Consider the following 27404-nt stretch of genomic DNA (forward strand, 5'->3'; position numbering starts at 1 on the left):
GGATTTACAAGAAACGTTGGGGGGATTTTTTTGTCTGCAACAGTGTTTATTGCACTAAGAAGAATCCATAAATAACATTTCAGGACAATCAATGAACCAAATGAAAATACTGGAGAGGCTGACTGTACAATTAAAAATTTTCCCCAAGTAAGGAAGTGTTACTACAAGACTAAAGCTTGTTTGAAAGTGATTTTGTGTCACGGTGTAGCCAGACAGTGCTGTTACCTTCCCATGTGACTGGGTCACATTTCACAAAACACAGTTCAGCTTGGATTTAAAAACCAGGGAACAGTTTGCTTAGAGACCTTGGTCTTCAGGAAGGAATTCCACCTCTAATTTCTGTGAAAACTAGTAGTAAATCCAAAGTAGTAATGTGCTGGAGTAAAAAATAAGGCAACTCGGACTTCACTTTCGTGCTGTGTTTCACCTGGTTACAGCACTGGGCCTTACCGAAAGGGAATAGGGTCTGTGTTCTGTCTGTTAAAGCTGTAAACAAAGAGCAGAGCTCTTGAGAGAGAGGGATACGACATCCCAAGGGAAATACCCAGAAATAGTCACTGGGATGTTAACAACGTTTTGAACCCAGGACATTTCATGTAGTTGCATCTATTGCCCTTTAAAAGTAGACAGTCAGCTTCTAAATAATGCAGCCGGCTGCTAGAAAAAGATACCAGAATCAAGTGTCTGATTAAACCCCGCGCTGGTTCTCAGAATAATAAACTACTTCTTGTATGGAAAAGGATTAACAAACATTTGTCATTTTTATAAACAATAGATAATACATGTAGAAAATTATTCAAGAGGATAATAACAAAGGTGCAACAACATCAACAAAAATAAGCTGCCTCTTCAACAAAAGCACTTTTTTCATAGTTTTAAATGTGAAAACCTCTTAAAGCTTTTTGTGTCCTCATAAAAGTCTGTTTTAAAAAAGAGTTGCTTAAAAATTCTTGCCGTGCTGCTGGGCATACCACTGCTGCCTCTGCTTGCGGTGCTCCAGCTCAGTGAGGAGCGCCTGTCTGTACGCTTCGTACAGCTTCACAATACGTTCCAGTTCTTTCATGAACAGCAGCTTCAGCATTCCCTGGTACGTGTCCAGGTCCGCCAGCTGGAAGAGCTCCCACTTTAGAATGTGGTCGTATCTGTTTTGATAAAAAAAAGAAAGGGGAGATTATCTGCAAACCTCTGCAAGCAACCATGCAGTGTTCTGGGCGTTTTCTTTAGAACTGGCCTTATGGTTGTACAGCCACTGATCACAATCTATGTTAGCATGTTTTATGTGAGGAAATAAAGTAATTAACACCAGAAGACAGGGAGTTATGGCTCAGAGCGAGTCAGAAAACATCACTTACAGCTGAACTGCAGAATCACTATAACACAACAAGAGAAACTCCAGAAATAAAGATCCTATTAACTCACTATAATAAACCAATGCAGAAAATACCTTTTGGAAGCAATTCCATTCATGACAAGCCTCAAATATTTAGCAATAAAACATCTTTTAAGGGTAACACAGAAAATTAAATTATTTCCACAGCTCATCCCAATGCTCACCAGCCAGTGCCTCACTAAAGGCAGAATACTGAAGTCTTCCCTTGCGACCCGCTGCTCTTCCCAAAGTGTTCTTGTTCCAGCCTTAACAAGTGCTCTTGGACTCTGTCCCCATCTTGGTTAATTAGCAGCAATAATCTAAGTCATGTTGTCTTAAATTGCAGGTCATGAATGCCATGGGACCCCAAAAAGGGGCGATGTTAGACTGCATCAGGGACTACTGAGTGGCGACAGATCCAATATGATTCTGTGATACTTAACTGCTGCAAGTACTCACACCAGTGAGGGACATCCTAACAGCTCTCAGCTATGGGCAGTGATCTGTCCCCATGGGCAGGTGTCAAGGGAGCAATGCAAGGCCTAGCAGCTATAAATCCTCCATGTTCTTACTCCCCATGCTGGAAAAGATGAGCTGCTGTGAGCCTTGGGATGTTCCCTGGAGTTTAAAACATCAGTACCACCCTGAACTCCTCCCTTAGGAATATCCAGCTGAGATGGAAACAAGCTCAGCTGTTAAGTCAGCCTATTACTGTTGTATTTCTTCCCACTTCCACCATACATGAGAAGACATATTCACTTGAGTGGAGGCTGAAGCCAAAATATCAGTAAAATTAAGCAAATAAACTGCACTACATATTGCAAAGACACAGTTGGAAGACTGTATGCATCAGAAGCACCAAGACACACAGGTGACTACCAAAGATGCTTCTGAGAAATTTTAAGAACTTAAATAACCACAACTTCTATAACCTTCCTAAGTAACAGCTTCTATATTAAAGTCATCCCAAGTCTTGACAGGGCTGCACTGCTAAAATCACTCTTCCCTAAAGTGAGAAAAAAACCCCAACTTACAGCTGGTTTTTCAATATGAGGACCAAACTCCAGAGAGAGATGGACTGCACGCTGCTGCTCTGAAGGTTTGCCAAGTACAGCTATCTTTGTATGCACTTGGTGAATGAGTTTACGTGAACACCATCTTTCCCTCTCTGCTCCTTTCCCACATCATGAACTCAGTTGAACTGAGTTCAACTGCAGCAGGATTTCCTCGGGCTTGCCCTGTGCTGACGGATCCTTTCAAATGTTCTGGGCCAATAGCTTATATTAAAATACATGCTCCAGCAAGGCTGATTCTTAGTGGAAGGACTGTTTCTTGTTAAGGTGGCAACACAAGCAGAAAGGAATCTGAAACTCCATCACATGCAGTAACATGTTTGCAGGTTTCCTGGGGTCTGCATCACAGATGATAATAAAACCTTGGTGTTTTTTAGCTCTTTGAAGCTCTCACTGCTGACAGTTTCTCAAGAAAAGCAGCACATCAGGATTATTTTCCAGTGTTACAGCTTCGTTTTGCCTGCCAAGGAACAGGACAAGAAGTCTACTTAAAGATGAAGCCATCAGCAGAGCCTCAGTTGGAATGGGCTCATTCCAATCCAGAAGACTGAAGGTCTAGGAACACAAACCACAGAGATGCGTAGAGGAACATGGCACAGAGTACTGGTACCTGACCTAGACTCACATTTTTTGGAAGGACATCTAGTGCACAGAGCCAGGAATTGAGGGGAGAAAACATGTTAGTCCAAAATTCCTGTAGAGTGCAGAGCCCTCCCGCCTGGGTTAGAAAGCAGGAGCTTACTAGACAGAACACACAGCCAGAATACCCAGTCTCCAGTGCTTTTCCCAGTAGATAGCACGTATTTAATATAAAATAGGACACTTTTAACACGAGAGACACTGACCTGCCCTGAATATTTACAGCCAATTGGTTAGAGGAAGAAAGTCATGTGTTTGGATCCTGCAGTATGTAGCAGGCTTTAAACTGAAAAAGGGTAGATTGGGATTAGATATGAGGAACAAAATCTTCCCTGTGAGGGCGGTGAGGCCCTGGCACAGGGTGCCCAAAGAAGCTGTGGATGCCCCATCCCTGGCAGTGTTCAAGGCCAGGTTGGACGGGGCTTGTAGCAGCCTGGTCTAGTGGAAGGTGGCCCTGCCTGTGGCAGGGGGTTGGAACTGGATAAGCTTTAAGGTCCCTTCCAACCCAAACCATTCTGTGATTCTATCCTTGGTTCAGAATAGATGGGGGAAGAATGTGAACCATGATCTCTCACACAAGAAAGGCATTTTTGGTCTCTTCACCCTGACAGTCCCGTGCATGTAGTCCCACATACTGTGGGAACACCTACAAGACTGGGCTGCCTAACTTGGAAGGTTGGAGAAACACTCAGTTCTAGAGTCAAGCAAAGGGTTAACTGCTAGGCAGGAATCTTAATTCCACTGCACTCAAATTCTGATAACTGCACTTCTGCTCTCAAACCAAGATGCCAGGGAAAAGGATGCTTCAAGTTATCAAAAATACCTTGATATAGGAAATTGTTACCTCAGCCACACATCAAAGCCTCTTCATTGTCTAATGAGCCAAGTATCATCTTCTTTATCTTAACAGTTTGACCATTTTTCACTAAAATAGGTTGTGTTATGGCTAACACCTACTAAACTCTCCATTAGGTTTTCCCAGCAGCCAGAATCCTTATCCTTTAGAGAAACTTGTTGAAACAAAAGCTAACATTACCTGTTTTTCCTGTGATTAGCTACTTAACAAAAACTGGCCTTTGGTTGACTAAATCAAGCTACAGAGTTAGGCATTACGTAGCAAATAACAACAAAACATACTACAATTATTTCAATACAAAACTGCGCTGATAATCAAGAGATTTTTAAAGTAAATTTCAAATAGCAGATTGCAAAATGTACTCCTCTACTGCTGCTATGAAAGTGTTTGGCCGCTTACGTCCATTTCTGCACCAGAACATGGAAGGATGTTCTCATATTCAGCTTTTGGACAATACTACTGGAGAACTTACAAGCATTACTGGATGTTCTTCTTAAGGTTTAAACCAGTTGCTTCGGCAACAGAGAAGAGGTTCATTATTAAAATTACACTGAAAATACATAAGTGATCCTGATTTTAATAACAGTCAAAACTACTTATCAATTGTTCCTCAAGAAGCCCTCATTATGAGGTGACACTAAGCCAGCTGCTACCACTCCTCCTTCACTTTTCTAACAGAATATTAGCATAAATCAGAATTTACTTCCTCACAGAAGTGCTGGAGAATTACAATAATATTCCTACTACCACCAGCACTACTGTAATGGAAGGCTAAAAGGATACTAGAAAATACATGATTTTTGATTACTCTGAACAACGTAAGTTCTATTTAAACAGCTTGAATGAATTAAATGTTTTAGATTGTGGTTTGTTGGGGTTTTTTCAATATATCTAGTAGGCTGAAACAAATTTAAGACATTCCTGATAATGTTAAATTGTTTAAATTGTCTTAAATTTGCTTCTCAAGTTTCAGGAGAAGTACCAACAAGAGTCCATACAATACAGGCTGAAATACTTAAAACTACATCGCCTGGATGTGCCAAAGACCTAAATAAAGAAATGCAGCTGCAGCCAAAACCTAGAAGGATTTCCAGGAAACAAGTCCTCCCTTAGGTTACAGAATGTGTATATAACTGGTGCCTAAGTGTACTGGTGGATTTAAATAATCTTTATGGGCTACTGGCAAGCCCAGAAGCCACAAGAAGTAATAAAACCCATTCAAATCATAGTTAATAGAAGCAGCTAAAAAAAGAGGATTCTTTAGTGGAAGTCACTGAACATCATACGCAGTCTGAATTTGCAACTACAGACTCACCTACTCATTGCTGTATAACTCAGTTTCTTCACATTCCTCTCATGAAAAATGCACGATTCCATAATTAATTAAAATATATCTGGAATTTTTATTGCTTTTCTATTTAGTGTTACTCTTCTGCAGAACTGCACCCATTAGAAAATGTAATTTGTTTCATTATGCTGATTCAAATCTTTTCTTGGAGGAGATGTCCTGTACTTACATTTAGTTTTTAATTCAAGGGATTTCAGTCTGAATTCAGAATTCTTAATTGTGAAGGAAAATCTGTTTGTCCTTTTTAAAAAGGGGTAAGATATAGATTAAGAAGTTAACACTCTAAAAATATTTCACATAGTTTATAAGCACATGGTGCCATTCTCACAAATACGCTGAAAGTAAATCACATCCTCGGCTCTCTAACATATCATTCTGCAAATCACGTGAACTGCCACAAGTACTGTAATAATTCTAAGTAATGCCTAAACCAAAGCAAACTATTATGATGAATGTTTGGTACAACTTACTCATGTGCTGTCAGCAATAGTACCTATGCAGTTAAGAAATAGATGCCAGCTACAGTCAGTCGTCAAAATTAATTTTTCGTGTAAGCAATGCATGCAGAGTATGAAATGAAAAGGAAAAAAAAACAAAGCTCACTTTACAGGAGCCCTGGCATAGACCTGCAGCCAGTCCGGAATCTCTGCAGTGTGGTAAGGATTTGCAGGGACAAGGAGGGGCTGGCTTCTCTCCACTTGCTGCGGTTGATAAGTCACTGGGGGAGGCTGGTCGTAACGGGGAACACTGTACAAAGGAAGACAAAGTCCATAACCTTGAAGCAATAACTTAAACATATCGACAGCATTAACTCATTAACATCAGTACACAGACTAATACATGCAAAGGCCAATGATGCAATCACAAATGGAGTGTCGCCTCAGCAATGAACATTCCTCATATAGTGAGAGCAACTTTCTGCTGCTATTTTTGTGCTTCACGTCAATCACGCCTGTATGCGTTGCTGCTATCTGCTAGCACACTGTAAAACTCACCTTGGACCTATTCACCTACTGCCCACTACCTGGATACTAAAGTAGGATGTTCTTAAAGGCAAGTTTTACATTAAAAAGGCAAGTACTGATTCAGCCAAGTAATCCACGATTTAATACATTAGAACGAATGCATTCAGGCAGCAGCCGATAAGAGTTATTCCATTTGTAACAAAGGATATTTTCACATGATTATCTTTTGTGCCACGTGTTAAAAATCTTTCTTTTCCTGGGTAACAGCAAAATAGATTAAGTAGCAGAAATTAGCTGTTAGATTTGGTGCATACTAACATCATTTTACCTTGAAATCGCGAGTAGCTAAAACACTGATTTTTGTTCTAGACAAGACTTAATTCATATTTCAGATGGTATGAGCTATTTGTTCAGTCTCCTGGAACATGAGATCGAGTTTCTTTTCAGTATGCAACTGAATTCTGTTCTCAGAAACTTTGTTGTTTTACTGACAGTTGAAGAGAATAGCTGCTCTGTTTTAGTGAGTTAGGAACAATATCCTGTTTCTAAACTTAAGACAGTAACACCTGAGCCAGAAATCTAACAATTACAACTACTTCTAAAAATCTTAGTCAAGAGCCAGTAAAGCTTACTTCTAAAAATAAGTTTCTGGCACATTATATGAGACAAAAACAGTTCCACTTTCTTAACTGGCTTAAGAAAAAAACCAACAGTCACAGAAGAGAAGGCAGATGTCTTACCTGGGAGCACAAGGGTGTTTATATTGAGCTCTTTTATTGATGTGATCTACATAATACACTCCAAATTCTGCTGACTCAACCCTCTCCCATCCTGGAGGCAGTCCCTCACGCTCGAGTGGGTGGCTCCAGTGGGTTGTATTAGTGTTATGATCTATATAGTATTTCCTTCCTCTAATAGTCCAGTCCACTGACCAGCCAGGAGGAAGAGGTAAATCTTCAGAACTACGATTTGTTAGGTTTCCTAGAGATGTAGCAGCAACTCTACCAATGCCTAAAAAGAAAAAAGGGAAAGCAATGTTTAGCTGAACTAGTAATACCAAACCCCACCATCATGTGCAAAGTCAACCTCCCCCCGCCCCAGGCACTCTATGAACACTGAACAATATCATGGCCTTTAGGGCGCATGCACTTGTATGTTAGCAAAAAAGGGCAATTGAATCAAAATAGCTCTTCCCTTTTAAGTCTCACTTGTTTTGCTCTCCTCCAGCTCCAGATTCACTAGACAGGTTCATTCAGAGACAGTTAAAGCATACTTGCTGTTTTCAATTAGAGACATACATTAGCATACATAACAGGGATGAAGCTGTTATTGGCATCTCAATTTGCTGAGCAGAGAGCTGATAATAAGATTACAAATGTTAAAGCTTTACATAAATAACAGTTTCTGTTAATGTTATTACAGCTGCATCAAAACAATTTATCTACAAAACCCCCACAGCTATTTCTTTTTCTAGTTAGCCAGGTATTACAACTATGTAGAAAAATCACTGAATACCAACAAAGCTCTTCAGGCTAACCAGCCAAGTAACAGGACCAGGTAAACTAATAAAGGAAGGAGATGTAAGTTAGCACTATCCTGCACTGAATGTTACTACTGAAGTGCATGCAATCACAGCTAAAAAGTGCCAGCAGTAACAAGATAAAACAGAAGGGCTGGATCCATGGAGGATCCCCTGCAAGCCCTTTACTGCCCACTGGGTGGGATATAACGCTGCTCAAATGCTGACCAGACAAGATCCACAGACCTTTTTAGAGCAGGTCACAAAATCTCCTCTCTCTTCCCCTCATCTCCTTCCACCCCTTTCCTCCTTCATTCCCACAGATCTTGGAAGGAAGTTTTGTTGTCTAGTGGGCTGTACAGCTGCTTCTCTACTTGCTTTTCTTTCAAAGTGAGCCCCTATGGTTCAGAATGTTGAAGAGGAATGTGAAAAGAAGTAACTTCCAGCTTTTCCTGGTGCTGTGGGCTGCATTGGAAGGCTCCTCCAGCAAGAGAACTAAAGCCTAGGTTACATGTATTGGTGGTTTGAGAGTTGACAAGGCTCAGTAGTAACTGATGAAGTTCCCACCTCTGTCCCAGAAACACAGCACATTCAGGATTTATCACTAAATAAGTTAAGATACTGTTCACTAGCATTTTAAAATACATGATTTGCTGTGACATACACACAGGTTTTGTATTTTAAAAATTAGCATGCTGGATGCCGAGAGATGTACTAAAGAAACTCAATTCCATCTTTTCCTTCCCTCTGTACACTATGGCTACTTAGCCAGTTGAAATAAAAGCCATAATAATAATTACAGAAAACTAAAAAACCCAAATCCAAACGAACAAAATACAAACCAACAGCAAACATCAAACCAACCAACAAAACCAACCACAAAACCCAAGTGATATGATCAAGAACTCTGCAGGTCTCTTTCCATTCCAGGGAAGCCTACTACCTACTAGAAGTGCTGGCCCAAATTCAACTCTCTCTTTAAAATTCGTTTAAGTAGTTACCTCCAGTTACCCCCAGTTCTACAGTTAAACAGTCCCTGGCTTTAAAGAAATACCAATTATCTTTTCATCCCACAATCAAATGCATCTATTCGACCACAGTATTCATCAGTTTGTGTGTTACTATTTCCCATCACCAGATCAAGGGGTACAGAAGCCACTTTTTCTACTTTCTAGTAAGTCAGAAAGTGACTCCATCACAAGCGCCACACTTACTGCCTGGGGAACACACCCTTTCCCTTCTGATTTTCAGAAATAGCCTTTTTGTGTGATTATCTTTTTGAGAGTGGAAGGAAAAGGCAAAGTCCATCTCATCTGAAGTACTATTAAAAATAGGTTCCAAGTGTGGTCATTAACTCAAAAAGACAACAGTAATACTGAAGAAGCAGCAAAGTTGTTATATTTCTCAGGCAATTTCATGCTCTTGCTGGCTGACAAAGGCAATGGTCCTCAACAACACATACACACTAGAGCATGCTAGCCAAGGGATGTCAACTATTTTAAAACCTTAATTTACATATGAAATGACAAACTGAAAACTGGATGGGCTGTCATTCTGATACAAGTCAGCAGTCATCAACAATAAAGTAATGGGAAGGCTCCAAAGCTACTGAATAATAGATAAACAAACCTTACAAACTTCCTCCTCAGCCTTTAAAACATTGGTGCTCACCTACAGATCTTTTTCTAGCCTTTTCATGTTCTGAACTATCTGGCCTTGAAGTATTTCCTCTTGTAATAGTACTTACCTATTTTTTAGCTCTATAAAGGAAAGTTGATGGCTGTGTTCCTGTGAAAGCTCCCATCTCATACTATGATTAAGCAACCTAGACCTTTACTTCCAATGAGAAAATACATCCTGGAGGCTTCCTGACCTTCGGATAAACAAATTCAGTATTTTCTCCAATTAACTGGACCGCTGTGTTGTGGTTTTGTGTGTATATAAACAGTGACTATTAAATCATCACTACCAGAAGACCAGAATGCACAAACTTGACTGAGGAAAGAACTTTCATAGAGGTATAAATGTATTTTTCTGTTTACTGTTAAACCCAGCACATATCTGTATTTTTATTAGTTTCTCCTACTTAAATTCTAGCATGATTCCAGCAGCAAATACATATATATATTCATTCCTTGGGGTACAGGTTAACACTTTCCAACATTTGGACATTGGTATTAGAAGTTGCACAAGCCATCCTCCGCACCACAAGTTCTTGACTCGACGTCTATATCTCTTCATATAAAAAGCCTGGTAAGATTGGAAGATGGACTCAGATAGTGAACAAAACCAAAATCTAGGTTAGACAGAGAAATCATCTAGGAGAGGATCTCGTTCAAGACCATCTTAAAAACATAACCGTACCCACGTCCATGGGATCTGACGAAATCCATCAACGGGTCCTGAAGGAGCTGGCAAATGAAGTTGCTAAAGCCACTGGCCATCATATTTGAAAAATCATGGCAGTCAGGTGAAGTTCCCGATGACTGGAAAAAGGGAAATATAACCCCCATTTTCAAGAAGGGGAAAATGGATGACCCAGGGAATTACAGACCAGTCAGTCTCACCTCTGTGCCTGGCAAACTCTTGGAGCAGATTCTCCTGGAAGGCATGCTAAGGCACATGAAAAACAAGGAGGTGGTTGGTGACAGCCAGCATGGCTTCACTAAGGGGAAATCCTGCCTGACCAATTTGGTGGCCTTCTATGACGGGGCTACAGAACTGACAGACAGGGGCAGAGCAGTTGATGTCATCTACCTGGACTTGTGCAAAGCCTTTGACACTGTCCCACACGACATCCTTGTCTCTAAATTGGAGAGACATCAATTTGATGGGTGGACCACTCGGTGGACAAAGAACTGGCTGGATGGCCGCATGCAAAGAGTTGTGGTCAATGGCTCGATGTCCGGCTGGAGACCGGTAACGAGTGGTGTCCCTCAGGGGTCGGTGTTGGGACCGGTCTTGTTCAACATCTTTGTCGGTGACATGGACAGAGGGATTGAGTGCGCCCTCAGCAAGTTTGCCGATGACACCAAGCTGTGTGGTTGGGCTGATACGCCGGAGGGAAGGGATGCCATCCAGAGGGACCTTGACACGCTTGTGAGGTGGTCTGATGCCAACCTTATGGAGTTTAACCATGACAAGTGCAAGGTCCTACACCTGGGTCAGAGCAATCCCAGGCACAGCTACAGGTTGGGCAAAGAGATTCAGAGCAGCCCTGCGGAGAAGGACTTGGGGGTGTTGGTCGATGAGAAAATGAACATGAGCCAGCTTCAGTGTGCGCTCGCAGCCCAGAAAGCCAACTGTATCCTGGGCTGCATCAAGAGGAGTGTGACCAGCAGGTCGAAGGAGGTGATCCTGCCCCTCTACTCTGCTCTCGTGAGGCCTCACTTGGAGTATTGTGTGCAGTTCTGGTGTCCTCAGCGTAAAAAGGACATGGAACTGTTGGAACAAGTCCAGAGGAGGGCCACGAGGATGATCAGGGGACTGGAGGACCTCCCATATGAAGACAGGCTGAGAAAGTTGGGGCTGTTCAGCCTGGAGAAGAGAAGGCTGCATGGAGACCTCATAGCAGCCTTCCTGTATCTGAAGGGGGCCTACAAGGATGCTGGAGAGGGACTCTTCATCAGGGACTGCAGTGACAGGACAAGGGGTAACGGGTTCAAACTTAAACAGGGGAAGTTTAGATTGGATGTAAGGAAGAAATTCTTTACTGAGAGGGTGGACAGGCACTGGAATGGGTTGCCCAGGGAAGTTGTGAATGCTCCATCCCTGGTGGTGCTCAAGGCCAGGTTGGACAGAGCCTTGAGTGACATGGTTTAGTGTGAGGTGTCCCTGCCCATGGCAGGGGGGTTGGAACTGGATGATCTTAAGGTCCTTTCCAACCCTAACTATTCTATGATTCTATGATCTAGAAAGCAGGCTAAAAAAGTAATGCTGTACCGGATGGAACAGCAACACTGGCAGTTCTGTGTTTGAACAATCATTTAATTCTAGTTTCATGCTACATAGCTACAATGCTAGCTTATTTTTTTTAATTTTCAAAACGCAAGGAACAAAAATAACACTGGACCACAGATACATAACACACTTCTTTTGCTATTTTGACTTCACCTATGAAGAAGCAGAGCCGTACTCTTAAGATATAATTTATGCAGCTGTAGCAGTTACCCATTTTGAACAGCGTTCCAGGCTCTACAACTACCAAGCTCAAAGGTCAGATTTATAAAGTGATGGTTGCAATATTTCAGGTTGCAATTATCATATACAGTATTAATGGGCATTTTTCCCCTTAAAATCACAGCTCATATTGAAATACTGTGTGCTGGAAGTTTTAAGACCTCAGGTAATACTTATAGCATCTCACAACCATCAACCCACTATGGCATTAAAATCAGCAATTAGGACAATTAAGCCATTTGTTTATATACCTGGAGTTACTAGAGATCAAAAGAAATAGTATGTTGGCTTTCCATATAAAACTCAGCAGATGCTTCCTTCAAGGGAGACTGGATACACATGCAAGAGAAAATAGCTCCTGCTATGATTTTGAACAGTAAGAGAACATGAAAATTGGCCTTCATACATATGCACCTCTAAGTATCAGTAAGATCGAACAACACTTGGAAGAGCACATTCCTATGTGATCTTTTCCAAAGCATAAATCAAAAAAGAAAGTTACAAGACAGACTGAAACCATCTCCTGTGAGCACTACCTGTTGTGTATCATATTGCCAAAGTACAACACTCTTGCGTGTTTAAATTTGAGGTAAGGTCTTTGCCCTAAAGCATTTTCATAGCAGCCCAAAGCTTCACACAGGATATTGCTGTGTGTACCAAGGATATTCCCTGCATCACGGGCAGGTACGAGATTTACATAATACAATGCAAACTATCTACAGAAAACAAACAAACTTAAAACATGAACCATTTTTATCAAAATACCTAGTGTAATCCCTGTGAATTTCTTGTCACTGGAGGATAAGCAAAAGCAGACTAGGCAAACCAGTTCACTGTGACTACTCGGGGTTTTCTTGTTCACATGCTGTTTTACCTATGCCAAGAGAGAAATTCTCATTCTCCCCGCTTTCCCAGGGAACACAGTTGTTTAAATTATCTGCTTTTTCTAAATGTTAAAAGTCTCCTTTCCTCTGCTTAAGGGTAAGCACAGTTATTGATAAATTTCCCTGAGTGGCACTATCAAATCTCAAGAATGGTCCACAATGAATTTTAATTTTTGCAATTGTAACTCTTTTCAGGTTGCCTTTTTAGACCTTGTCTAACCTCATTTGTTAATTATGTTGCATAACGGCACATGTTTCAGGTATATTTTGGTTCAGCTGCTGCTTTTAAGTAATATCAATTTGTGGCTTTGCTTTTTCCTTCTCTTGTAAAATACAGTAACTTCAGTTTAAGGTCTTGAAATAATTTGTCAACCAGGCCGAGAGGCATTATATGCTGTCCCAAAGGAAAAAAATCACAGAACAGTAAAATCCTCTTCAATGCAGTTTGCTTGCTTAGAAGTATTGCTGTGTATGTTCTTGACACTTTGAAAAAAACAAGTGGAAAGGGACAGCAACCACTTATTGCTACGATTAGTAAAATCAAAAACACTCACAGTTTTAAGTTAGGCCAGGCCCCAAATTCGTCTTATTTTCAACTTCTTCAACAATACGGTGTCCTAATACCAGAACCCAAACTTTAAGTTTGAGCAACACAATGTAAATTCCAGTGCATTGTATTGGTGCAGAGTTCCTTCATTTAATAGTCTTCTCTTTAAAAATGTATCTTAACCTAGTGACGTCACCAATGTGGCAAATATGTAGTATCTTCTGCCATCAAGGAAATTCTGTTTGGTTTTTTCCATTAGTATGGAACAAAAATCAGTAAGGGATATGTGTTAAAACTTTCACAACCCAGTGAAGGGGTTTCGTTGTAAAGAAACTCTGCCTGGAAAGAAGTCAAAGTTCTTAGGAGGAAAGGCTTCTAGGTCAGCAAAGGGCAGTTCTTCAGGCTGCCTGGTAGAAAGCACAGGAGAAAACCCACATCACCACAGCAGAGAAAAGCAAAAAAAACCCCAAAGAGAGCAGAAAGTCTCCCTTTGTTTATTAGATATAATGCTGACGTAGGCACAGAAGTTTCAGACTATGAACTCCCCACAACTACCTTCAACAAAATTTCAAAGTGTTGAAGAACAGATTTAGCCAAACAAAAGGCCTTCAAATTCATTTTTCATTAGGTCAATTGTCTCAACAGCCTTTTTTCAGAATACCAAAATCCTCTCCCTTCCCCTCAACAAACCAGGATGGAGAACAGGAAGAGAACATGAACAAACTGCTTAATTCTAAGGGTGTAAGTAATATGAAAAAAAGCAAAAGAAGTTCCAGTAACTCTTGTTTAGAAAGGTCTGTGGCTTCTAGGCCTTTCTAACTCATTCCAAAGCATCTGAAGGTACTTCCTGAGCACAAGTACTTCGTTTGCAGAGGGAATGGGGCATTCCAAGTACGCATAAATTCACAAAATAGGAAATGACAGAAGCACTTTGAAAGCTTCAAAAAGTATGCTACAAAGAAATTACTGCAAAATCAGCACATAAGAAGAAAAGGGCAGGAACTGTCATTTGTTTAAAAATCAGTTAAGTGTACACGGAAAAGCGCTGCAACTTTACCTCTAAATAGGTTTCATTTAATAATTTGTATTTCTTTATTTTGCTCTTCTATTAAGCATGAATACCAGTTTGCAATTTTAAGGGATACATTTTAACACGAGATGACCCTACTTTCACTAAAGCACACTGGATTCTCTGCTCACAGGATTACTCATTTTTCTCTTCTGACATCACAGTCAACTGCTTACAATACATCATCAGAAAGTCCCTTTACACTGTGATTTTAATCTCAGCAATTTTCACATACACATAAGAATTTTTTAGCTTACCGCTCAAACAGGTACAAATAACTGAGGTCTTGGTTACAAGTTAGTTCCAATCTATACTGTAGATATAACTTCAACCACAGACCTCCCCAAACCTTTAACCTAGAAGAGAGGAAAGAGATGTCGAGGAAAGATAGGTAAAGTCTCTTAAAATTAAGTTTGAAATGGACACTATAAAAAAAAATAAAAATCAAGAAATGCCACAGAGGTAGCAAAATGTACAAAATCAGGAAATAACTTGAGCATCTAATTTTTTTTTGAAAACCACCTAGATTGCTAATTAAAACCAAATCTAATGAAAATAAGAGAAGGAGGACACGGTAGAATTGAACCATACTGAGACAGAAAACATACTTCAAGGTGAAAGAACATATCAATGCTGTCAACATCAACTGCTGAAAAATCACAGGACTTTCTTAAATATTTCACTGAATACTTTGAGTATGAAGCTTACAATAAAATCATGGTTTTAACGTCTCTCCAAATTATAAAGAATGGAATCTTTATTTTGAATGAAAGCTGAAATTCACATGCGCCTCTTCACTTCCAGATCACTGCTTCTAAAATGTCATCCCAGCTGTAACCAGCACCAAATGATTACTCACCAACAGCAAGTACACCTTGTGCTCATCAGAGAATACTTCTGCAGCAATCAACCCAAACCATAACAGAACTGACTGAGGGCACCTTCTGATGCAGGGTGGGAGAGAAGGAAAAGGGCAGGAGGCAGCATTTACACATTCCAGCTATTTAACAGAATTTACATTGAAACTGTGGGTGTTGGGCAATTCTGACATCTCTTGAAGAAGAATTCTGATCTAGTGAAATGTTTAAAAACAACAATGGAGATGGTAAGGCAAGTAATTTAGACAAAGACAACGAAAGTAAAAGGCCTGCCTCAGTTTTTTAAAAATGCAGGAAAAAAGGGAACTATAAATTACAGAAAAATTAGTGTATCTCAAGGAAAATGCTGAAGGTTTGAAGGCAATGGATGGTTCCAACAAAAAGAAGCTTAATGGTGAGATGAAAGAAGTAAGAAAATCTAAGGTTTTCTTATTTTTGGCGACGTAATTACTTTACAATTCTGGAAAAGATGTACAGAAGTTAAGGGCATTGGTCAATGTTCTTACTGCAGTGAAACTGAAAGAGGAAAAGAGTTCATATTCATGCTGAGGTGAAAGCAAAAAAAAAATAGAGGAGAAGGGAAACACTTTGGCAGACAGAAGGCTCACCTTTTTTTGTCTCTCCCTACAAATGCAGATTGAATACCCACGCATTACAAAATATGTATGGAATTTGTTCAAGGTATTAAATGTGAAAGTATGAAAGCAAATGACAAAGGACCAAACAAACATCAGCAGCTCCTTTATGATTTCAGGTAGCCAAGGGGGCATGTTGACAAATGGGTGGGGGAGGAGGGCAGAAATCTCTTCAGAAAGAAATCCATGTTGCTACAATTGAAAAATACATGGCTGTTAAGCCCTACTTTCAGCTTGGTTTAAAAATTTGCTAGATTAAACTCCACTTTCCAACTAATGGCTAAAACTCCATTTCCACTTAACATCATTTCAGTTCTGCCCAGCAGCAGTACCTTTTTTTTTAAGTCTTCCTCACACAGCTACCATGGTAATTTCGAATGTTACATTGATGGATGGGTTTATGAAATCCTGCCCTCCCGTCTCTCCTCCCTACAACATCCCAGCACACAAACTATTTTTGATTTCCAGATCAGGTAAATATTCAATGACTGCTGGCTGAACAACAGCTGACAGAGATGAAAGGCTTTCAGGCAAAATCTAGGTAGATCACATATATTAGCATTTAGCAAAATAAACATGAATTGAAATAGCAAGTCTTAGACTTTGTATTTCAGAATTTACTGGCTGATGGCAGTAACACCAGCACTACTCTTCTGTCACTTTTCATGGAAATGTGTCTGTAGTAAAAAACCCACAAAGCATTGTTGGGTTATAATTCCACGCACCAGGTCAATAGCCTTAAAAATTGATGTTCTTCCCAGATCTGTTTTTCTAGACAGATTTATTTTGCTAGAGACTATTTACCATTTTGTTCACAGATTACAAGTAATGCTGAACTAACAACGTATTTCATACTGAAGGCACATTATTTACAGGTTTGAAATGTTTGATTCAAGCTCCTTGAACAGTTTTTGTAATATATATACGGTGCTGGAATGCAGCAAAGTTTACTACATTTGAGGTCACCTTTCTGTGGCCAGTATTGCAATCCCAGACTTTTTATTCCACCAGTAGATTCACAACAGCACCAAAGAACTATTCTTCAGTGGCACCACAGATATAATCAAATATTTAAAAAAAGTAGAATTTACTGGATTCTTCTTTCTTATGCTGTTCTTCCTTTATAAAACAAAGACAGGTTCCAGTGAAATTGAGGGGGGAAACAGGCACGTTTACAAACAATACTACAAGCTAAAAGAAAAAAAAGCATCAAGGACTAGGATGCCAATTTCAGCACTAATTATATGCTAATTTGCTAATTATGCAAAACAGTCATGCCACCCTTTGACTATTTATAATTACTGATGTCAAATTAACACAGTAAAACTCAACAGCAACATGATGATAGTTAAAATACAGTAACAGTAAAATGAAATGGCAATGTCACAGTTTGGAGCTGTTGGTTATTCTCTATGTCATGAAAATAGTAGATATCCCCTAATGAATAAAATCCCTTATTAGCTAGCAACTGATTCAACTTTGTGTAGAGGTGCTGCATATGTGCCTGGCATTAAAATAAGAACTTGCTTGACCTTAGCCCATATATTTCATAAATAAATCCTGGTTTAAGTATATTTTTCCTTCTGGATATGTGCACTCGAATTCTTAAGTCTAAGAAATGTGAACACAGAGTGTACTTGGATCCCAGAAATGTAATTAAAAAGCAGCTCTGTCCTACAGAATAAATCCTAAGAACATGACCCCAATCATGCAGATATAGCTCTGCACTTAAAGTCGTATCAAAAATGTATTTTCAAAGAAGCAACAATTAATACTTACCTGAAGTGTGCCTCCCATGATTCTGTGACATCCTCTGAAAGAGATCACTGTTGTGTTCATAATACCTGTAGTCCTCATGTACGCGATCGTTTAAATGACGCCTCCTCTGGGCATCATAAAAATGGTCATAATAGTAACAATGGGCACCAGCACCTCCATTTTCCAAAACAGAATTAGCTTCTGTTAAAAAGGACTGTGAGGAAGAGCCATATTCCCTGGGGACATCAGCTAAACTTCTTGCAAGATAGGAAGGTGCAGACAATCTGTTGCTTTCACGTCTTATTATTTCATGAGGCGGCCTCTGCACTGGAGTTCGAAGGAAACTCTGGTTTCTGGAAACAATTCCATCTCCACCAGAACCATATGCAGAAGTTGTTGAGTCAGGAGGACAGATATCAGTTCGTCTTGGAATGGTTGGACCATGACGGATAAATGAAGGCATCAGATCTGATATATAGCATGAAAGAGAAGTAAGAACTTTGGCTGCACTTACACATAAAGTATCTGGCTAGTCACAATGCTGATTTACATCATGAAAATGAGGAGACTCAAATGCTAGTACCCCTTTAAGGCACCCCTAATGCATATGCAAGCATAATGGTAATGCTGCAGTTTGTACTGGTGCAACAGAAACCATCACACCTTCTGCCAGCAACAAACTATAGCCAAAACACTGCAGTTTTGCCAGTGTAACTGCATCTACAATAAACAAACAAACCAATCCATACCCCATCAAAAAACCCAAAAGCTATTCATGCTGTACTGCGGCTACACCAGGCTTCATTCCTCACTACTAAAAGGGTCAAGAAAATCCATGTGTTCTGGCTACCACTTCATCAGGACCACTGTCCTTATGAACTCGGCAGAACTAAAGATGTTAATGCCTAAATGCTCACAGAACCCATGACAGAATCAGGAACGGAATATACTTTCTCTGCTAATCACCAAATTCAACCAGTAAAATGCTGTCATTCTTCACACATTATGTTCTCAAATTATCATGAAGATATTTCATTTTCTTGTTTACCTGAAGGTTTTACACACCAACAGTGACACCCATTCATACCACCTCACTGTTTCTCTATTGAGGCATACATTACTGTTCTCCCTACTACCACTTTAAATGATATAAACAAGTAGTTTCCTGTCAGGTGAGCTAATACAAATGATAATTTTCATTCAGAAGGAACTTATGCCTATTATTAAATACTTTTAATTTCAAAGTCTTATAACTCAGGGTAAATATTCAGTGCATCCCAGAAGGCATCATCAATAAATTTATAACGAACACTACAAAGCAGTCATATAATAGCTGGTCATAATGGCAACTAGCATAAACGTCTAATAGGTGTTAACCCCTTACACACGTCCACAGCCTGCAAAAAATGTGGGTTTGTTGGTTTGTTTGTTTTTTTAAGGATTAAGCCAACGTAATCAGACTACTAAATGATTCTGCCTGTTGAGTAGGGAACCAGCTGTTCGTACAGCAGACTTCCAGAAAAGCAGAGTGCCTGCTCCTGCCAGCAAATCAGTTGCTGCTGGTGGTGACCTCCAAGGTAATCTTGCAATTCTAGCATAATATGTTTCAGCATCAGGTTGTTTTTCAAAAATTAACAGAAAGAAATCTAAATGCGCTTTCAATGTGTATTGTACAGTATAACATGTATTGTACAGTTCGAGCAGAACTGTGGCATTAACATCAGGTTAACCGCAAGAACATCAGTGCATCCCAGGTACATAGCAGTGACCTCATCAAGTTGATTCATGGTTTAAGAACTGGAGCACTTGCTTCCACAGGGATTTTATGCAACTGTCTCATACAGTTATCTCATTTTCAAAGCACACACCTTTTGGCACTGCATACAGCCTAGACTGGGAAACAATCACTAACTTCTGGAAAGAGAGAAATGGTCAAGGCCAGGCTGGACGGGGCTTCGAGCAACCTGGTCTAGTGGAAGGCATCCCTGTCCACGGCAGGGGGGTGGAACTGCGTGAGCTTTAAGGTCCCTTCCAACCCAAACTGTTCTGTGATTCTATGATCTGTTCCATTCACCTCAGCGATATCTGTGCGGACACTGTCTTAACCCCCATCTGCTGAAACTGAGCAACTGCTGCGGAGAACCACTAAAGTCTGTTTATCGTGAACACCTACGAACACGTACATACACCATGTGTGGGGCTCCCTTTTAAATTCAGCTTCTCTTCCAGGTTGAACCTCCCTCTACCAATCCTCAGATCTCACAACAGCGCATCCCCCGAGAGTCCCCAGAGCCTCCGGGACCAGCCGAAGCACACAAAGGACACGGCCCCCGCCGAAGCCCTCGGGTTTGTCCGCCCAGCCCGGCCCCTAGCCCGCCAAGCCCGTCCCTGACACTCACTGCGCAGCAGAGGGCTGGTCTCCTTCTTCACGTACTTGCCCTGTACCTCACCCGGTTTGGAGAGCTCCGTTCGCGTCTTCTTCCGCGACAGCATCCCACCTCCCGGCCCGCTACCACCGCCCGCATGCCCGGCGCCGGGCGCCGTTCCCCGCTCCGCAGGGCAGGGCGGGGCAGGGCCCGGCCGCCCCGGCCCCCTCAGGCACGGCAGCGGTGGCTCCGCGCCCTCATGGCTGCGCACCGGGGGCCGAGGGTACACACGCACCGTACACGGGGGGGTGGGAAGCGTAGCGGCGCGCGGGTGCTTGTGGGACAGCGGCCTCCGCCCTCCGGGGAAGGCCGCAGGGGAGGGGAGCCGGTGCGCGCCGCCAGGGCGCCCCCTCGCGGCCGGGAGGGCGCATGCGCCGGGGGGATGGCGAGACGGGAGCCGCCTCAGCGCCCGCCCCGAGAGGCGGCCCCGGGGGAAGAGGGGGGCGGGATGCACCGGCCCCACCGCCCTGCAGGAACCGGGGCTTAGGGACCCTCGTCTAGCCGGGAGGGGCGAGGTAGCTCCGTGGGAAGCTCTGGCCCAGTCGGAGCTCCGTGACTAGCGGCCGTGCCTCCCACCCCAGTGACCAGAAGTGAGATTTGGAAGGTTAAACAGGGAAGGCAGAAAGCAAGAAGCACTCGGTATTTTCCATGTGAAGGTGAGGGCAGAGCGTACCTGAAAATAAGACGAGGTGTGTTCATTACCTCTCAGTTTTCCACACTTTTCATACTTTCATAACTGAATAAACTACTTACAGTAGCTGCCAGCCTCTCCTGTTATTATAGCCTTGTCTATGCATTTGCAGATACTGCTTGAAGTACCTAAAACTTCCATAGGAAGATACCGAAGTATTCTGATGTTGGATAAAACACAAATGACACAAATATGGATAATACAGTATTTTTATATATTTATATATAATACATTCATTATAAATAATGTGTAAGTTGGTTCATCTTTCAGTTTTACCTGATGTTGCAAAGACAATATATTACACCAGAACAAAAAACTCAATAGAAAAAACAATACACAATTGTTCTCATTTACACAGAAGTCATTTGTCATGAAATGACAGCACCTGACACCAAACAGGAGACTTAACAGGTAAATGATGGAAAACCTGAGAGACAGAGATAGCATTTTTTCAAAGTAAACAATGCTTTTTCTTTATAGAGCCAAACAGTTCCATGCTCTACCTTCCACATAATCTGGCTAAGTTAAAACATGGTAGAATCCTTTTTCCCCCCTTTTTTTCCAATCAGGATTCAAAGAACTCTATTTTCCTTACATTTAAAGTGGTAATTAGAGAACGTGTGACAGTGTATCCTTTTAAATAATTCTAAATGGACAAGTAGCACTTCAACTGCGTGAATTCAGTACACATAAACTTAACTTGGTGTCTCTCCTCTTTCCAAACTCCCAACCCAAGATATCCATGTGCCTTTATGTTTTCACAGTGATTCATAAAGTAAGAGTTGAAAACATTTAAAACATCTTCTGGTGTTAGTATCTTAATTGACAAGATCTGCTATAATGAGTGAGGCCTAGAAATTCAGTGATTTTCGACTGGTACAACACCAATAAATACTTTGGTATCTTTAAAAAGCCTATACTGCATAGGATACACATTCATGCACAAAAGACCAATAATGCTTAATAAATTACGTGTTTCTATGCTTGTTTTCAGTAGTGTGGACTTCATAAACTAGCTGCTTATCTTCTGAGCTGACACAATGAACCAAGAAGCAACATGACACTTGTTTGTAAGCAGCACTACTTTTCTCTGTGTTCCCTCCCTTTGGGAAGGGATTATCCTGAATTATCCTGTAGCCACAAAACCAGTACAGTACAGAAAGGCTCTAGAATATATCACTACAAAAGGCACTTCTGAGGATTAATTCACACAAGTGTTCCAGTGAAATTGATGTTTCGTCTAAGAAATATTTACCAAACATTTTTCTCTTCCTCCTCTCTCCTCTGATTAGATTAGTTTTTAGAAGCTAAATTAAAGAAAAGTAGAGCAAGTTAGGTGAGAAAGTGAGGAGTCAAAAGCCCCTTTACTCCATTTTTCCCTCTCTATTCCAGCATCCCGGCTCCCTTTTTGGTACTGTGCTCTAGAAAGTCTGTATGTTTGGTTTAGAAAAGCCTGGTAACTACCAGGAGATTAAAAGAATTAGTTAAGTAGTCTAGCCTTTAAAACTGAGTAATGCAAAAGTATTTGCACAATAGCTTAAGTGAAGTACTCGTTCCTTCTCACTGGCATTCAGACACCAGTCACAGACTGAGTGTTAGAAGGTTACCTAGGTCAAGATATGAAGTAGTGTTAAAATGTGCTAGCTAATAATATTTTCCCAAATACAGTGCTTATCATCTGAACCTGCTTAAGATTGTTTCCTGGAAGTTTTTTGAAATTTTGCTCAGTTACCATATTGCTGACACACAGCGAAAAACTTTTTACAGCCTCTGAGAAGTGGCTGAATTTGAGATTACTTGGAAAAATGCACACTAAAAGCATTTAGAATAGCATAGCAGTGAAGTAATTTATACAGACTTTGTGATACTCCAATGTGTTCTTCTTACATGATCATATTTCCATTTCCACTATATTCCCTGCAGAAAGGAAGGGAGGAGGAGGAGGTCATCACCCTGTGTGTCTAGTTCAGTCCCTCAACCCTTCAAAACTGGTAAATAACCACTTGGACATAGGGAGCATCCCCTACAGCCACATGCTAATCAGTACTGACCTTGTAGGCAGTATTATCCCCATGTCTGCGGGACTTCTGGCTCATTACAAGTGCAGTCAGAACTGTTACCTCACTAGTGGTCTCAGAGACGAACTATCTACTCTCCTCCTCTCTATTCTCAATTCACATGTATATGAAGAGGTCCCGTTTGAAGCATTGCCAGTATGGCCCCTTTCACTAGTTTTGCTTACACTGTTTAAATGTCCTACTGGTCTGATAGAGGCAAGGCAGTTGTAGGGCATTTAGACTATTTGCAGTAATAGGTTACATACAAGCATTTGAGCATGCAAGTTCTTATTCAGCTGCTTCCAATTCAAACCACTCTCAGTCTTGAAAGTGTTGCCAGAAAACTTGCGTCTCCCCAGCCTCATGGACTATCAAATAGGACCTTGATGCTCTGCTACCTTCATGGCCACAGAACTTCTGCATATTGGTCTAGGAGTACTAAGGTAACACTCATCCAAGTGCAATTTGTTTTGTCCTGCCTTTCCTAATTCATATTTATCTTCATTCACTGACATTAATATCCACATTTATAATGTTGAAGGAAACTAATTTAGCCTATCATTCCCTGAGTTCTTCATAGTCACATTGAATATGTTTCCTCACAATTAATTACAAACTTAGATTCTATACTAGGGCCTACTGCAAAAGACAGGCCTTTCCAAATTACCACTCAGATGGAAACAAACACTGCGTTAATGGCAAAGGTCCACATCTGTGAGGCCCAATGATGGGATTTCACTGATGAAATTATTCAAATACCCCTCTTCATTCTTCTTCCAGTTCCTTAATAAACATGTTCTGCTGCTTCACTGAATTTATAAATTATATAAGCAAAACTCCCATCTTCAGCTTAATGCCTCTTCCCTTCTTTAGTAACTTATCTCCACAAGCAAAAAAAAAAAAATTAAGGCCTCTACAATTTTTACATTGTCTGGCAGCACAGCTTAAAAAAAAAATGATAAAAAAAGAGTAGCAGTCTTCAGTTGCCAGCTGGGAAAATTCTTCAGATGAAGCACTGTTACACTTAGTTGGAGGCAGTAGTCTATTTACATATTTTAAAGAAAACTTTTTCTTTCTGTTAGCTCTGCAGAGAAACAGCCATGAGGAATAACCCAGAAGCCCAATGCATCAAGTGGAGCATATTGCTTTACAGAAACCAGAATCAGTTAGCAGGACACAGACCATTATCAGGAAAGTCTTGCTTTCAATACCAGTTCTACTGACAGTGTTGAAGACTGACCTATCAATGAATATGAAGTATTCTAGAAAGCCAAAAGTATTTTAAAGATTTGAATTCAGTAATGCAAGTTTGCATTAGACCTTGGCTTCAATCCAGATATCAATAATTGATTCAGTACAGTAAATTCAGAATTTATATTTTAAATTAAAAACAAAGTATCAAAATAAGTTAACCTAAAAAACCATGTCTTGTTCTTTTTACACAGCAAAGATTACTTTTAGACAAAACTTAGCAGAAAACCAGTTTGGGAATAAACAAAAGTTCTGTTTTGGCAGTGTCTGGTTTGGAATTTAGCTCTGTCCTCTCCTTGGAGGTACCTGTTAACTAAAATTCACCAATACAAAAAGGCAACACAGTGAAAAAGCTAAAAAATTAAGATTTTAGTAAAGTGCACGGGACTGTGGCATACTGCATGTCTTTGCTATGACCTTATCTCGGATGCTGAATGAAATGATGGAGATGCCAAGTTCTTTACTATCCTATTGAGGTTGGCAATTTTTTCTTCTAGTAAATAGTTTTTCTTTTCAGCAGTTCTCTGCCGCTGCTCTGTCATCTCCAAAGCCTTCAGCAGTTGTGCATTCTCAACATAGAGATCCTTGACCATTGCATCTGCTTTAGTGTTCTTGGAAAGCTGAATTGTGAATAGAACAGAATTACTCAGCAAATTAAAAGGAAAATAAATATAAATTAAAAGCAAGAACAGTGCTGAAGAAGTAAGCTCGATTTGGAATTTTAGGAATTTTTAGACAAATAGGCTGTACTTTAGCTCGGAAGCCTTAAATAAAAAGGAAAGCACCTTTAACTTTATTCTAAGCAAGAATGACTTTGCACCTTGTTATTTACAGAAGTAATGGGGATAAATTGAGAAAGAAAGTAAGAACACCTACTTGTTCTTTCAGCTGATTTACTTTATCTTGGAGAAGCCTCTTCACAAGCCTTAGTTTCTGTTCAACATCAATCATGCGTTCTTCCATCATTTTTAGAAGCTGCTCATGACCCCCCTGAAAAGCAATATTTACATGAGAATCAGTTAACAAAACTCAGTTCACATTCGCCAGTCTTTTTTCTTTTCTTTTTTTCCCCAGTTTATGCTTAAGAAAATAGCTGGCACTCCCCATTTGAGTCTATTTTAGAGAGCAGACTAAATGAATAAACTATTCGTGGAAGCAAAATATTATGGCAGCACTTAAAGAACACTTGCAGCATTAAACTAATTTTCTAAGTTACATTCGAGATTACCAGATCTAAGAGAAACTGATATAAAATATAAGTTCTGTCATAACTGTGATCGTCAGATGTGGAAGTTTCCTTTTCGTGTTCTTGGGTGCTGCCATATTTCTGTTGAATGGGGGAAGCAAAATGCCAATCAAAACTTTAATGATTTTAGAAAAAATTAAGGTGGAGTCATAAGGGCAAGTCTGACAGTACAACTCTCCCACACCAAAGCCCCTTTGAAATGAAGTAATAGCCTAAAAAAGTAGGATGCTATTACTCAAACTTGATTTTTTTTTTTACAAGATTAGTTGTTCATAACCAATGTTTACCAAATAGTAACTCTAAAATTCTTTTTCTTCAGTGAGGTAAGAGTCTGGCAACTTACTAGAGTGCCCATTAAACCAACATTTGAATGAGTTTTTCCAAATAAAACAGAAACACCAGGAACTACAAGAAAGGTTGATTATATCTGGGAATTTTAGACACTGACAGCCAGGAAAGGGAGTCTTTATTTTAATGCTACCGTGTTACTCTAATTCTAGGAAGTCACCTGAGAAGATTCACTTTGAGAGAGCACTAACCTCCCCCAAAGGACAGACCATCAAAACCAAAGCACCTTCACACATCTGGGAAGATAAATGAAAACCTGCGGGAAGATTGTTTCAGGTAGGTAGTTGCTCATCTAAACCACTGTAGAAAGATCCTCTTAGGGGACTGATTGAAGTCCACTCAACATTTTATTTGTTATAACACCAGAAACTCCTTAAATCTATATAAGGGGCTATATGACTATTTAGCTTGTGAAAAATTGGAAAAAAGTTAAGAGTCTACAGAAAGCAGTTTTACACGGTTGCTGGACTGGATATTTTTCTGGATTAAAAAAAGTATTACTAAGCAGAAATTGCAGGGGATTTAGTAGCCAAGTTATCTTGAGCTTTCATTCATAGTTTGATTGGAATTCAAAAACATAGCTGACTATTACAAATTCATATGGGTTGCAAGAGCCTTGAGTAGTTAAGTGGAAACTAAGAATTTATAGTAGTCTCAACACCTGTAATACCTGGGGTTTTTTTGCCTTGAAGTTGATTTGAGAATGTTCTAACTTCATATTAGTTCACGTTTAATGAGAGAAGCCAGCTGCAGTGTTAGCTCCAAGGTCATTAGAAAGTTAGAAGCAAAAAGATCTTTGAAAACAAAGAGCTGAAATGGTTCATGGCTCCCATCTAGAAAAAAATCATAGGCCTTAAGGAGGTATTTTGCTAACCTATTAAAGAATTAAAAATCTAGTTTAATTTGGTAATTTGAGACAAAGAGTAAAGAATATTGTCCAAGAAACTCATGTGTTAATTTTCCCTTTTCTGGCACTGCCTGTTCACTTTATGGCTACAGTAAATAGAATATGCCCATGTACTATGCAAATTCTTTTCTTACATATGCAGGTACATCTGCTAAAGAGAAGCTGAGTATCTGTACTTAAGTACATTCCTATTAGAAATCTTTTCCAGAAATCCTGATATGACAATCTTCAGTATCAAAGACAAATATCTTGTCTAAAATTTGTTAAATCTTGTTCACAAAGCTGAAACTATTGATACTATTAAGACAAGAGACATTATGTTTAAAAAAATTTTATTTTTCATTTACATCAAAAATGTCATCTTTCCCTGTTAAAAAGTTTATACATCTTATACAAAAATGGAGTATAAACAACCTCAGGTTTTCTTCAAATCTCATATAAAATTAGTTCCATTTGAGAAAAAATAGTCTCTTTCCACACTGAACAACCCCATATTTTAAATAACATAAATAAAAAGTCTTTGCAACAAATTTAAAAAGCGTATAAACTTGCACAAAATAGCTTCTAGAGAAATAAATAACACTGTGGAGACTTTTTTTTTTTTTTTTAAAGAAAAAGTACAAAATAATTTGATCCTCAAGTTTCTCAGCTTATGCCAGTTCATGTGTTTGTGTGTGTTTATCATGGCAAGGAATGAAATCATAAGCAGCCAAGCTGTCAAAGGTGCCCAATCCTCCGGTAGGAATCTGCATGCACTGC

At 40.0% G+C, this 27404-nt stretch overlaps 2 protein-coding genes across 3 annotated transcripts in view; both read right to left on the reverse strand.

Moving 5' to 3' along the window:
* Positions 1-23: 23 nt before the first annotated feature.
* SAV1 (salvador family WW domain containing protein 1) lies at positions 24-20381 on the reverse strand. 2 transcript variants are annotated; one of them, XR_013956862.1, is made up of 6 exons: positions 20119-20381; positions 17741-18187; positions 6991-7261; positions 5889-6032; positions 2404-2902; positions 1047-1142 (listed from the first exon to the last, which is right to left on the reverse strand). XR_013956862.1 is itself a non-coding variant. In XM_080617802.1 (5 exons), the coding sequence occupies exons 1-5, from the start codon at positions 20210-20212 to the stop codon at positions 941-943; spliced, it is 1158 nt and encodes a 385-aa protein (XP_080473928.1). In that variant the 5' UTR covers positions 20213-20381; the 3' UTR covers positions 24-940. The 2 variants fall into 2 exon arrangements, 1 of the variants encoding a protein (XP_080473928.1); XM_080617802.1 differs by lacking the exon at positions 2404-2902 and having other exon boundaries at positions 24-1142.
* A 4173-nt stretch (positions 20382-24554) lies between these two features.
* NIN (ninein) overlaps positions 24555-27404 on the reverse strand; it is a gene marked incomplete at its 3' end in the record, with an annotated part of 60583 nt that continues 57733 nt past the window's right edge. The window contains exons 28-29 of the mRNA XM_080618258.1: positions 25021-25134; positions 24555-24764 (exon numbers count right to left, since the gene is read on the reverse strand). Of these exons, the coding sequence (XP_080474384.1) occupies positions 24555-24764; positions 25021-25134 (324 nt within the window). The remainder of the gene's footprint in view (positions 24765-25020; positions 25135-27404) is intronic.

This window comes from Psittacula echo (genome assembly GCF_963264785.1).
Source record: "Psittacula echo genome assembly, chromosome: 5".
Taxonomy (NCBI): Eukaryota; Metazoa; Chordata; class Aves; order Psittaciformes; family Psittacidae; genus Psittacula; species Psittacula echo.

Coding starts and splice junctions, on each gene's coding strand:
- SAV1 (XM_080617802.1), bottom strand. CDS start 20,212: ATGCTGTCGCGGAAGAAGACGCGAACGGAGCTCTCCAAACCGGGTGAG. Junction 18,188..20,118: donor GACCAGCCCTCTGCTGCGCA/GTGAGTGTCAGG, acceptor GCTATATATCAG/ATCTGATGCCTTCATTTATC. Junction 1,143..5,888: donor TATGCCAGGGCTCCTGTAAA/GTGAGCTTTGTT, acceptor TTATCAAAACAG/ATACGACCACATTCTAAAGT.